The sequence below is a fragment of the Aulonocara stuartgranti genome (assembly GCF_965226115.1).
Source record: "Aulonocara stuartgranti genome assembly, chromosome: 6".
Taxonomy (NCBI): domain Eukaryota; kingdom Metazoa; phylum Chordata; class Actinopteri; order Cichliformes; family Cichlidae; genus Aulonocara; species Aulonocara stuartgranti.
The window spans coordinates 8,450,679-8,464,424 of NC_138944.1; the positions used below are offsets into that span (position 1 = coordinate 8,450,679).

The 13,746-nt window shown below is 41.5% G+C and overlaps 1 protein-coding gene across 1 annotated transcript; it reads left to right on the forward strand.

Moving 5' to 3' along the window:
• Nucleotides 1-144: 144 nt before the first annotated feature.
• bmerb1 (bMERB domain containing 1) lies at nucleotides 145-13,698 on the forward strand. The gene is made up of 6 exons (XM_082537573.1): nucleotides 145-647; nucleotides 4,208-4,328; nucleotides 6,014-6,087; nucleotides 8,067-8,181; nucleotides 11,519-11,601; nucleotides 11,701-13,698. Exons 1-6 carry the CDS (start codon nucleotides 560-562, stop codon nucleotides 11,817-11,819), a joined length of 600 nt encoding a protein of 199 aa, XP_082393699.1. The 5' UTR covers nucleotides 145-559; the 3' UTR covers nucleotides 11,820-13,698.
• Nucleotides 13,699-13,746: the final 48 nt, after the last annotated feature.

Genomic DNA, 13,746 nt, shown 5'->3' on the forward strand with positions numbered 1-13,746 from the left:
ATATATATATATATATATATATATATATATATATATATATATATATATATATATATATATATATATATATATATATATCCTAGTGTGTATGCGCGCGCACTTCTATTCAGCGGAAAGCCTGCATTTGCGAAAGACGGATAAGTGGAAGTGAATGGATGGATGGATAAGTGGAAGAGGAAACATAAAGAAATTTGTATATATGATTGTGTATATATGAAATTTCAATTACTAAATAAAACATAGGTAAATATTTAGATTAGGTTGTGTGTGTGTGTGTGTGTGTGTGTTTTTTTTCCCCCTCTTCTCTCAATGCGTTCTCGGTGATAGTGGGTGTCTCCCAGCCTTTACATTCCTGGCCGCACTGCGCATGCTCTCTACATCCTCTCCATCCACACGTCGAAGGACTTGAAACCTCGAATAAAGATGCTCAACGTCTCGGGTCCCTGGAGCCTTGTCACCGGGTGAAATTTGACTTATCTGAAAGGTCGCACAGACTCAGAGACGAGACGCAGAAGGACGACATCGTTTCTCGGTTTCGGCGCGCGTGCACTCCACCGACATGGAACTGAAGAAATCTATATCGGACACCGAGCGCGCGCTCAGGAGCTACGGAGCTGTGTCGGAAACGGCGTGGACAACGGACAAAGGTGAGCGTCGTCAACGAAAAACAATAAAATAAAAGGGAATAAAGACAAAAACGGGAAGTGTGTGGCGGGAAACGTGCAGCTGTGGTCTCAGCTTTTCTTCAGTGTGTGTTTCGCTGTCAGGATGCCCAGTCAGCACTTAGAGTTTAAATGGTTAAAGCGTGACTCACAAAAGGTTTGGGATGGGATCAATAGCGCTGCCTTGGTACTAAAAAGCGTATTACGTCCCTTATGTGCAAACCGTGGGTAGCATATTGCGCCCTTTGTTAATGAATTTTAACCACTAAAGGTCTCGGACGCAGCGCATTTGCAAACTTGTGGATATTTAATTGTGAGCTGATAAGATGCAGCAGGAGCACTAGCTCTGAGTGAACACCCTGCTCCTCTGCTCTAATCAGTGTACGTATATCTATATGAAAGGGCTCAAGAGGCAGCTTTAAAAAATGTTATTAACTCTATTCCCCACTTTCAGTGATTATTCATGGGATTCATTTTGCGTAGCTGTGTTGGCGAGACTCACAAGTACCAATAATAAATATAACAACAACAAATTAAGGCTAATTTGTTGTTGTGATAATAGAGCATAAGCTGCAAAAACGCCAAACAAGACATTAAATTCAACATCACACGATCCTGTCTTATTTGTTCTATTCAAGGCTGCATATAAAATGCACACTCTCTCATTTATTAAGTAGTGTCTGAAGTAGCTCAGAGCTCTGTCTCCTCTTCAGAGAGCTTTTTTTTCTTCAGCAACTGATGAAAATCTATTCAAATTAAAGTGATATGAAAAAAAGAGGAAAATCCTCCCCATGGAAAGCCAGAATCAATAAAATATTTGCTTGGCATTCATGGTTGTTAGATGATTGATTAATCTATTTTTATGTCACATGCCTAATGGATTTCATCTTTAGTCAATACCACGCATGTTAGATGATAAAATGAAATGGTTGTTTAGTTTTAATGCTGATTTGGATTTGTGCCTGTGGCAATATTAATGCACAGTCATGATCAAATGAAATCATTCAAACGCAAAGCTTCGGGATGGGCATAAAGCAGCAAAAACAGAGTTTGTTTACATCGTCTTAGATGTTTCTGTTATTTTCTCCTGTTCTCGTGTGATAAAAAGTGTTTTAGTGACGTAGCTGAATGACGAAGCTAGAGAAATATAAGAGACTTCAGAAGTGTCCCTCCTGATTCCAGTCATCATCATCACAGGGGAGTAGTGTGTGAAGAAACTTCCAGATTAAGTCTGAGAAGAAAATGCAGAGGATATTTTTAGAAACAGATCCAGCCATTGCTCTCTCGCGCTCTCGTTTTCTTTCTGCTACAAAGACAAACATACAGGCAGAAAACAACACAGAGGTACAACAAAGGCAGCTCCCTGCAGGTTTGTGTCCATCTATTAGGCAAATAGCACACATGTTTGCCTTGCACTTTCTATTTTGTCCCCACCATCTGTTTTTTTTTCTTCTTTTTTCCCCACTGGAGGGGGTGTGGTCCGGCAGCAGTGTGTACAGTGTGACTGCAGCATGTGTCAGGGGGTGTCTGCATTCGATGTCATACAGGCACTGACATTTCCCTGTTGTTAAACCCCATGTGGCTGCTGCAGTACACACGATCCTGACTCTCAGGGTTGTTTTAGCCTCATTAAGTCGTAATCCTGAAGTACACCAATGAGCCAGTTAGTTTTAGTGAAACTGGGGTAGTTCAGGTGTGGTTTACATTGGCTGGATTTTGTTGTCAACCATACCTGTCTCTGAGGAAAGCGCCACTTTTAATTATATTATCATTTAATTACTTATAGTGTTTTTAGTGCTCAGTAGGTGTTAGCGGCATGTCGGGTTCAGAGAGAGCTGTTAAGACATTATTGAGCTGGCACTTTGCCACTTTTAATGGTCTGGTCAGGACCTAATGCAGCTTGGTGTTATTGATGATGAACACGTGGCTGTAAGCGAGGCAGAGGAACGTGCGAGGAAAAAGCAAGAAACAGTAAAATAAAAAAAGAGGAGATAGAGGAAACGCGTGTAAAACTTTAGTTCGTATCTCGCTGATACAAACTTTCGCAACTGCGTCTTTTGTCAGCAGACGTGTCAGATGGTGATTCAACATCAGCAAGGCACAAACAAAGTGCGCCCTCCTGTGCAGACTTCTGTCTGCTGTGGTGAGTCAGCTCCATCCTCAGCAAGCATCCATGAAAAGTATCACAAACGCACACTGCAGTTAGTGTTGCTGCAGGAGGACGGAGGACTGATCCCAACCCTCTAATATTACCGTACATACTTTGAATAAATCATGCGTCAGAGTGTGTTATAGACGCAAATAACTGTTTAATCAGGTGTATTGTGACGTGGCATCTGTAGACCGGACATTATGTCCTGTTGTCCTGGCATCACTTCACAGCCTGAGTGGGAAGAAGGAATGACAGACACTTAGAATCCTTGTAATTTCTATATGGAGAAGTGAGTATTCATATGAGAAGATCAAGTAAGGTACACTATATAACTGTCTTTTGAGACACTTTTACGCAATAGTATTTTTATCATAACAATACTTTTATGTAATTTCCAGCTTAGTATGTTTATTCATTCATTCTACTAGAGTAGCTTTGCATAATTAGCAGTAAAAAGATACCTTTGTTTACTTTACACCGAGCTCCCCTTCAGCCAGGTACAACACTTCCCATAATGCAACTTTGTAAAGTTCTTCATTGGTCCCTTTGTCAAAGCCTTGGTGAACCAGGCTTTCTCTTCTGAGGAGGGAATCAGCACACCACAGTGCTAAACACTTTCACACACAGAGAACATAGATAGGTTTTCCATATTGGCTCGATTTATGCTGTTGTCCGTATGCTGAGCCGCTTCATCAGGTGTTGCGGCATTTTTGTGGTCGGTGCATTGACGAGTGCATTAAGTGGTTTGTCTGTATAGTAGCTGCAATGTTTCTGCATGTTACTGGCAGAGATGGAGTGTGAGGTCAGTTCCAGCTTGGGAAGAAATCAACGAGAAGCCACATCTGGTCATCGGTCCGTGCTGAAAGTGCTTTTTCTGTCTCTTTGGAAAATACTTGTGATATATTCCTGGTTAATTCCTTTCTTATGGGCGATTGGAAGCTTTCAGAAAAAAAATCTGTAATTTATGGCTGAAGCACTGCTTTGATTTTAAACTTCAGATCACTTAACTCAATTATCCACACCTCTTTCTCACCAAATATCATGCTCTTGGGTGCAGTGATATGACATGTCACACAGAGAGGAGGTGAGAAGTGAGTTTGCCAAGAAGCTGACGGTATGAGAAAGTTTTCAACGATGAAACGAAAGGAGTGAACTTTCCAATGCACATGTGACATCAAATCAAAGGAATGAGGACTTTACATTTTAGAGCTTTAATTAGATGCGGCCAATGGAAGTAAGCCATGTGTAGTACTTGTTCTCTGTAATTTAAACCAAGCAGGCATGGTTGAACTGTGAAGGAGTGTCCAGAGTGAATAAAACTATGGTTCAAGAATGTCTTGTAGGTCTGTCTTCTTTTATTGCATTGTTTTTCCTCTGTTTGTCTTCCTCTCAGGTCACTCAGATGTGTCAATGGCAGAGAGCACGATGTCTCCAGAGGAGATCGAGGTGGAGATGGCTCGTATCCAACGCCTGCGGGAAGTCCTGGTGCGCAGAGAGTCAGAGCTGCGCTTCATGTGAGTGTCTGTGTTTTTTCTGAGACCAGAGGTTCGCCTTTTTTTGAGGTTTTTTTTTTTTAACCAAGACACAGTTGATACTCTTAATACAACACAAAGGCATGCGTGTTACTTCCTTCACACATACATTAAGCTTGGTGCTCAATATTTAGGGAAGCTGTCAATTTGTCCATTGATTATTCCGAGGGCTGGACATGCATGTAGCAGCTGAATGAGTCATCACTGATGGACTCACTGGCTGCTAAGCTTAAAGGATTATAGATCACTGCTGAAAAAGAAGTTTTAACAGCATTATATACCCGCTCAGTGTATCGTTTTAAAACTAAAAATGGAAATACAAGGCTTTGTTTATTTTTGTGCAAAACTATTTCCAAATTTCTCACCAATGAACCATGTATTTTGGGGGGTAACTGCATGTTTAGTATCTGCCCAGTGTTGGTCGAAGTATCAGATGAAGCTGATAAAGATTTAAAAAATCCCACAGTGTTGCACTGTAATAAAAAGCCTACTTGCAGGGCTTAATTAGGCCACCATGCTGCTTATTGTTATCTCTCTGCTGTCCGTCCTCACGTGCAGGCACAGACACACCAAGTAGCAGATGGCGTGCCAAAGGTTGCTGGAATCTACTAATACCGATGAGAGAGTAAAACACAAGGCAGAGGAGGGAGATATACGGAGCGAGGGATCTAGGAGGGGAGAAAGGAGAAGGAGGGAGGTGTAAAACACAGCAACTGGGATACATGCAGGGAGGAGGAGGAAGGAGGCAGGAGGCTGTGGATGAGTCATCGTCCTGATCTATCACAAGGAGAATTAAATCTGCTCCACACACACACACACACCCACACACACACACACACACACACACACAGACAGGGATTTAGGTAATAAAAAGGGAAAATGCCGAGGCCCCAAGGGTGAGACATGAGGGCTACAGGAAGCACAGAGAGCATGCAGGATTGATTTTTTTTGTCGTTGTGTGTTTTCCGTCTCGACACACTTAACACACTCACTCCTGATGTGTGAGCTCGAGGCTATGAAATCTTAATGACAAGAACAAGAGCGGAGTTTATTCAACAACATCCAGCTAATGGTGATTATTTAGAGATTAACACTGAAACTGTTTGCTAATGAATTAATAAGTTCAGTGACAGAAATGAATTGAATGTGGGTAATTTATTCTGAATAATAAAAACCATTCAGAGTGCTTTGGTGGGCTCGCTTTTTAAAATGTTTGTTAACTGAATGTGTTTTGAATGGCTTTTTATATCAAGAGAAGTGATGTGAAGACTCTGTGTTGTACTGTGTGTTGTGCTCGAGGAAATTGTGGCAATCGTTTTTGTGTAGCAAAACTGATAAAATGGCAGGTTCGGAAATTGGCAGCTTTAGAGATAAAGTCAGAAAATTAGTTGCAGAAAGCTAAATTCTTCACCTCATAAAGACTTAATATAAAAAAAGCTCCGCTTGTTAGATTAGAAAATCCTTCAAACTAATTATCCAGCTCCTCTACATCAGATTATTGTTTATTTTCTTCAAGATTCCTTATTATACAGTGTAGGTCTGCCTGACGTCATGTCAATCAGATAAATATGTCAGAAATGGAAGTGGAAGCAGCTAATAATATCAGTTTGTCTGTAATCTGATGGAAGCCAGTGCTTTACTTTTATTTCTCCCTTTTATCTTTTCAGGATGGATGACATTCAGCTCTGCAAAGACATCATGAGTTTAAAGCAGGAGCTAAGGCAGATTGTCGCAGTACCAGGTACAATTAACAGTCACTCATGGAAATTCTGCATCAAAATCAGGCGATAAAGAACTCACAGTTGTTCCTCTGCATGCAGAACTGTCCACACTCTCTGTTTAGACTTGACCAAAAATAGATCTTTTGATAGAAAGTGCAGCTCACAGGAGGCCTATCGCCTCTGCGAGTATCACACTGATTTATAGGACGTGTCGTAACAATAAACGACGCAGGATTGATTGTAAGTCCCAGGGACACAGTGAAGTTATGAGGGAGAGATAAGCATACACACACTCACAAACACATAAACATCCATGCATCATCACTTTGAAGGAAACACAAGCTGAGGGAGGTTTTCCAGGCAAAGAGTCTAAAATGAATTTCAGTAAACACTCATTTACTGCCTGCATGTTTTCATTGTGCAAAAACGGAATCAAATATTAGCCTACAGTCACTTCCAGCGTTGCCTGTATCAGAAATGCAGCGAGAATGTGCTGAAGTGGCTGACTGACGTCAGCTGCATCGCACATAGCAACCCAAATGCGTACATGAGGCTATGCATAGAGAGAACCTGGCAACAGCAGGAAAACACGCCTCCTCCGAGCGCATGTACATCATGTGTCAGTGTGTGTGTGCAGGAGGGGCTGGTGTTGTGTTCAAGGATGCACACATGAGGATCAGGACTGACCTGTCAAACGCTGCCTGGATTTTATTTTACCACTTTGACAACCCAGCAGCATATACGAAATAACAGAAACACCCTGACAATACAGTAACACATCCAGCATGAGTAGTTCTAATTTAGCCTGTGTGAAGGCTAAATTTTCCCCGCAGCTTGAATGAAGTAAATCCCTGAAGGGAATCTGGTTCTCGACTAGTTTGATGTGTTTTTTTTTAAAGAATTTTCTCATTTAAATTCCTTGTGTATTTGTGGAAAATTTATAAGGAATCTTCAATTTTGAGATCCAGATAGACTTAAAAAAGAATCCCTTTTAATGGGCTCGGACTCACCTCTGACAGAATTACTTCTTTGGGAATGCGGCTAAAAAACAAGAAACCAAATCAGTCAAATAGCCCCCTTTGGAAGAATTGAAAAAGTACAGCACAAACGTAAATCAGATTAAGAGTAGTATATAACTAGTTTTGCCAACATTGATCAACATAGAAGGCTGCGCGAGAAAAACAGAAGTGTCTTGAGTTGAGGTGTGTTTTATTTTTTTCTAGCTTTAATTCATAGGAGAGAAGATATGTTACTTTCTTATCACATAAATTATTAATAGGATCGCATTATAACATAGTGTTCCTTTTATTTTGTCCACTTGCCACCTAGTCTGCACTGCCCTGTAAAATCTCACTGACATTCCCTTGTGCCAAAAGTGTTGTGTATGCTGTTAAGGGGGTTCTGGTATCCCATTACTCCACTCCAGGACAAAAGGAGTCATGTGACAGAACCAGCTACCTCTCCTGCACCTGCTCCTCTGACTTTGGATTATGTGTCTAACCCGTGCATCCTTCAGGCTGTCCTGCCCCCTGGGAGCTTCGCTCTGTAGCTGCACTGCTCCATGTTAGAAAAAGCTGGTTTTAACAGTCATTTTTCATCCGCTTTTTCTCAAATAGCCTAGATATCAGCATTGCCAGACAGCCTACCTCTGCAGCCATGTGTCGATGTGTCCTTTTCTGTTTTTACATACATCTGATTTGGTCTGTTAGTGTATATTCTGTGCTTTGGAGTGTGAAGGTTAGCTCTTTGAGGCAGGACAATTCTGATGCTTGCAGATGCTTAATCCTTCAGCCAGCAAAACCAAAAAGAAGGCTCACAAACATTTGCATAATTGAGTGAGTGCCTTATTTGTTATAAATTATGCGTGAGTCAGAATTAAGGATCTGTTTTGTGACGTGACTCAGTGTTAAAGAGAATCTGACATTCCTGTAGGGTCGGTCTGTAGACATCAGATGGGTTGCTGCTGTCCGTCTTATTTTCTTCCTTGTTTTCCCCCCAGAGAAAGAAAAAACCAAGAAGCACAGGCAGCGAGAAGAGGAACTGATCCTGAAGATCCATAAACTGGTGCAGAAGAGGGATTTTCTGGTCGACGATGCCGAGGTGGAGAGATTAAGGTACGGCCCTCCTAAGCTCTGAGCACAGCTCATATCTGGGATGACGTCTCTGTGTGCTGACTGTCTGTTTACTCAGATACCGCTGGCTGTTTATTTCTTCATTTGATCCTCATAGAAGAGTTGAGAAACAGCAGGAAGGAGACTCATTAGAGTAAATGTGTAGCGCGAATGTGAACTTGACTGAAGACGGCGAACAGGGGTCACTTCATCATCACAGCAGTGTTTAGCTGTGTGTGTGGGAGGGAGGCTGACTGATGACTGTGGCTCTGCATTGTCTGCTCCCCCAGATAACCCACAGAGTGTGACACAGATAACGTTCAGATAGGCAAGATAATGGGTTTAAATCACAGCGTGAACAAATGTCTGTGGGACTCAAAAGATTAATTTTGAAACTGTGCCTTCAGATTGTTCTGGGTTATTTCGGTGTCATTATAATCATTTTTTGTGACAGTACTGAGTCACAACCAAAGAGTCTTAAAAGTGATTATCTTCTATCAAAATCAATGCCACATGTAGCATTAGATTACGTCCAATCGTGTGTTCTCTTTAATTTCAGGTAACAGAGCTGCAAAGAGAAATCTTTAATTTTACAGTCTACTGGGTCTACTGGGAGTTTTCCCCCACAGACATCTCTAGAGTTTATTGAGAAGATATCCAAAATGCCTTGCTGAAGCCCGAGGTCAATAGCCAGACTGCTTTAGGCTCATAGGAAGGCGAAAGTAATTCAAATAATAACTTGTTACAACACTATGCTGAAGAACATGTCTGAACATACAACATATTGAACCTTGAAGCAGATGAGCTGCAGCAGCAGAAGACCACACCAGGTGCCACTACTGTCACCTAAGAGCAGGAATCTGAGGCTACAGATTGTCAGTTGGGCTGCTGCTGGTTATGTAATGATGTGAGGGATATTTTTATGATACTTCGGGGCCATTAGTACTAATTAAGCATGGTTTAAAATGCCACGTCACCCGAGTATTGTTGCTTACCGTGATTTCCTGAACTTTACTCAAATTGTCTCTGCAGTCACCCGATCTCAGTCCAAAAAAACACCCCTGGGATGTGATAGCATCATGAATGTGTGATGCCATCATGTCAATATGGACCAAAATCTCTGAGCATCATGTTGACAAGCTGTTTGTTGTGCTACAAGAATTAAAACAGTTGTTAAGGCAAAAGAGGTTCCATAATGTTACTAGTAAGGTGTCAATAATGGCGTGGCTGGCGAGTGTATGTTTCTATATTTCCTATAAATTTGTTCAGAGGAAGCATATTGAAACAAAAATTCTCATTTAGGTCAGCAGATGTCATTTTGTTGAGTGTTTGAAGTCCTGTACAAAACTAAATGGTAGCCAACAAGGGTGCAGAGCAAGCTCCTTCCTAATATAATTTAGTGAGATACATGATTAAGTGTCTGAAAGACAGAGCAGATACAGAACCTAATAATAATCTTAATTTGTACTTCAAATCGTGGCTCAAGAGTTGGGAGTTCGCCTTGTAATCGGAAGGTTGCCGGTTCGAGCCCCGGCTTGGACAGTCTCGGTCGTTGTGTCCTTGGGCAAGACACTTCACCCATTGCCTACTGGTGGTGGTCAGAGGGCCCGGTGGCGCCAGTGTCCGGCAGCCTCGCCTCTGTCAGTGCGCCCCAGGGTGGCTGTGGCTACATTGTAGCTTGCCATCACCAGTGTGTGAATGTGTGTGTGGATGACTGGATATGTAAAGCGCTATATAAATACAGGCCATTTACCAATAAGGATGAAAGCACATTTATAGATCCTGATGACCAAAACGTCAAAATGTAGACCAGAGAAGGACAGAAAAACATTTTTATTATGCCTCTCTGGCTTCTGTATTCCAGCCAAGAATCGGTTTTCTTTTTTCGCCTCTTTTTGTCTTTAAATATATTTAAAACTGACCTCCGCCTCAAAGTGAAATTAACAGAAAAAATGGATTATTTGTTGATTTCTTCATCTTCATATTTTATTGCAGTTTGAAGGTTACAAGAGCTCATGACTGCTTTGAAAACAGAAATATTAGATATATAAAATGTGCTCAGTAGAGCTTACATTTTATTACTAAACTAATTATAGTTAATTCAGGACCACTGTAGTCCAAGGATTATTATTTCACTGAGCAGTAATTCATGTTTAGCAGCGTAGCTCTGTTCTGGAAGAGGCGCTCAAAATATTCTCAGCTTAGCTGTCAGCTGATCGGGTCTGGACTGTATTTGACAGATTTCTTTTGGACTAGTGTGAGTCCAGATACTGGTGGAGTTGATGTAGTTGGCTCAGGGGGTTGGGAAGCGCATCTGTAACCGGAAGGTCGCCGGTTCAATCCCCGGCCTCTCTGTCCTGGTCGTTGTGTCCTTGGGCAAGACACTTTACCCTACTGGTGTTGGCCAGAGGGGTCGATGGCACGATATGGCAGCCTCGCTTCTGTCAGCCTGCCCCAGGGCAGCTGTGGCTACAACAGTAGCTTGCCTCCACCAGTGTGTGAATGCGAGAGTGAATGGGTGCCTTGAAAAGCGCTATATAAATCCAATCCATTATTATTAGTAAAGTCATGGAAACTTTGGCATCTAGGAGGATGAAGTGATGATTGAGGAGGTTAAACGTTGGTAGGTCTGAAAAGGAAGATTGACAGAAGGAGCAGAGAGTGATTGACCTGAAGAGTGTGAGCAGAAAGATAACATGACAAGTACAGTGACGTCAAAAGAGTGGGAAAAAGAGGCAAGAAGGAGAAAGCGACAAATAGAAAGAGACAGAAAGTGTTCATACATACTCGGATAAAGACAGGAAGGAGCTGAACTGACTCCAAAGCTTCAAAACAAGTATGTAAGTTCCACTAGTGTATGTAGGCAGTGAGAGTGGATAACCCTGATATGATTCTGACTGACCACGTGGCAGCCAGTTAGATCAAAGTCTGCACAAAGGAAGGGGAAAGGTAACAGAGATGAAGCCTGTTTTTATGAAAGATAAGTCTGTAGTTGCTCAAAGTAATAAAAAAAAAACCCTGGTTGTTTCAGACAGTAGGCTTCACCAAGGCCCACTATAAGATGAGGATTGTCTTGAACTGTAAAGCATGTGTGCTCACTTTAATAGAGATTAAGAAGAAAAATGCAGAGCTTGAAATGAACAGACGAAGGAATTTTAAAAGTTGGTAGTCTCTTAAAACAAAACACCCCCCCAGATGTTTAGCTTTGAAAATACCAAAAACTGTGGCGCAGCCATGCTGTCCTGTCAGTCAGTCAGTCCAGTAGTGCTGCTTCAGTCAGATAAAAGCAGACATTTTCTGAATTTCATTCAGACTAAGATGTGGATGTTTTGTACCTCAGGGAGAAGGAGGAGGACAAAGAGATGGCGGAGTTCCTCAGGCTGAAGCTGATGCCTCTGGAACAGAAGCTCAAAGTCACACAGAGTGAGTGAGAGGTTAAAAATAACTCATGCACACCATCTTAAAGAGACAAGAGCATTGTATGTGATTATGTCTCTTTTTTCCCTCTCCCTTTACGACAAGATCCTCCAAAGCCCAAGAGACAAATCCCTGAGCCGCCTCCCAACAAGCCATCCATCACCAAGTCAGGAGCGGCCATCATTAAGGACTGCTGCGGAGCCACCCAGTGTGCTGTAATGTAACTGACCCAAACCTGCTTATGGCCCCGACCCTGTGTCAGACACCGCACTCACATCACACGACATGACGTACATCACTTCCTGTTACTCGGAGAGTCACAGTCAACCACGAAACTGTTCAGGTATCAGATTCGTAGCTTAGTTTGCAAGAGGTTGGGAGCTGATCCCCGGTCGGTATTTAAGGGAAACTTTTATAGTAAGGAGCTTTTAACCAAGACCATGAAATAAAGGGAAAGGAAGCTGTGAAGAGAACTGTAAATAAAAACTATGTTGAAAGTGTTGATTTATTTATTCAGTCAGTTTTCAGATTGGTTAATTCCATCATGACAGGTTCAATGAGGATGGATCTCATCTGCAGAGCTACAAGCACAATGTCCATAAAGTGAACTGAATGCTGGGGTTCTCTGACAGGAAGAGAAAAGCTGATGTCTGACGACGGGTATTCATTCATTTAGTGCTTAAAATCCAACCAGTGAATCTCTCAGTTGCTACATTTTATCATTTTCCCCAGGTGGGACAAACACAAGTGGCTCTGAAAAACAATATGGCTCCCTGCCAAGGGACTTATGCAAACTGATTTATATATGCTAATGAGGAGAGGGAGCCAGTGGATGATTTTTTCTACAAGTGCTGAGCAATATTATCAAACAGCAGTTTAATTCTTAAGGCATTTACAAATTAAACAAAGACTTAATGCTGAACAAACTAAGTTGCCTCTTTTCCACTGACGTGCTGCCAGTGCCCGTGTTGAACTGGTTCTGTATGACAGAGACTGAAGTCAGTGCCAAAAATCTGATACAATACTGTTGCCAAGCCGGAAGTTGAAACCACTAACATCAGGGTGGAGATACAAGAAATATAGAGATTATTCACCTGCAGATTCTGTCCACAGTACCCCCCACCCCACTGAAATTACTCCAACCTTTGCTATATAGCATCCGGTTCATTCTCAAACCTGTGGAAATGTCAGCTGGTTCGCAAAGGCTCTATGCAGCACGGCATCAGTGGAAACCAGATTAAAAATGAGCTTATATTGGGCTCAGTGCTAGTTAGCAATGTGCGTCCTATAGGAGAGGTCCAATTATGTTTCTAGAAGTCTTCAAAAGGACAGTTTTCTCTATCCAATCTGGAGTGAGATCACAGAGAATCATCAAAAGAAAACTCTTGTATATCAGAACAACATTTAAATGAAAATATGATGGGAGAAAAGTTTACAATTCATTTTGAGATAAAAAAAAAAATCCATTTACATCTTGAGGTGTTCTGGGGAGTCCTCTAAATCAAAGGTTATAGATTGTAGTAGAATAAAACTGGAACAAAAATGCATCTAAACTTTTTCCAACACAATTTATAGAGAGTGCCAACTAGCATCCAGCCTAATGACTCACCTTTATAGTTTTCAGGAACCCCTTTCATGATGACTTTAATGCCTGTATATGCCAACACTTGATCTTCCATCATCACATTTACCCTCCTCCCCAAATCAGCACATCAGAGGCCATATTAAGATCTGCATCATCAGCTGCCAGGAAGTGTTCACTGTGGTAGTGAGACATCATTCATCATCATTCTGGATATTGCAGAGAAACAACATGCATCCTTTGAACTTAAGTCTTGCGTTTTTAAAATGATAAACTCCAGGAAATGAATGCAACTCTGCTGTAAATGCCTCCAATAGATGGTGTGTGTTTGAGTGTATTTAGGACTTTAGTGTGACTCATGTCAAGCAAAGTGTTGCTCTCTGTCACTTTACCTTTGTTCTGATAACTTAGCATTCTGTAGTTGTAGTGGATTTATGAAGGTCCTAATGTCAAAGTATTGAACAAATATGCAGAAAATAAGCTGAAACTACCTGTACATATATGTTTAAATAAAGAGCATCTTTCAGGAACTCACCGTGTGTATGTTTGAATAATGAGAAGAGGCAGAA

Excerpts from the sequence above, each read along its gene's own strand:
- bmerb1 (XM_082537573.1), top strand. The coding sequence starts at position 560 with ATGGAACTGAAGAAATCTATATCGGACACCGAGCGCGCGCTCAGGAGC. Across the intron at positions 8,182-11,518 it reads GCCGAGGTGGAGAGATTAAG|GGAGAAGGAGGAGGACAAAG; the intron begins GTACGGCCCTCC and ends TTTGTACCTCAG. Across the intron at positions 11,602-11,700 it reads GAAGCTCAAAGTCACACAGA|ATCCTCCAAAGCCCAAGAGA; the intron begins GTGAGTGAGAGG and ends CTTTACGACAAG.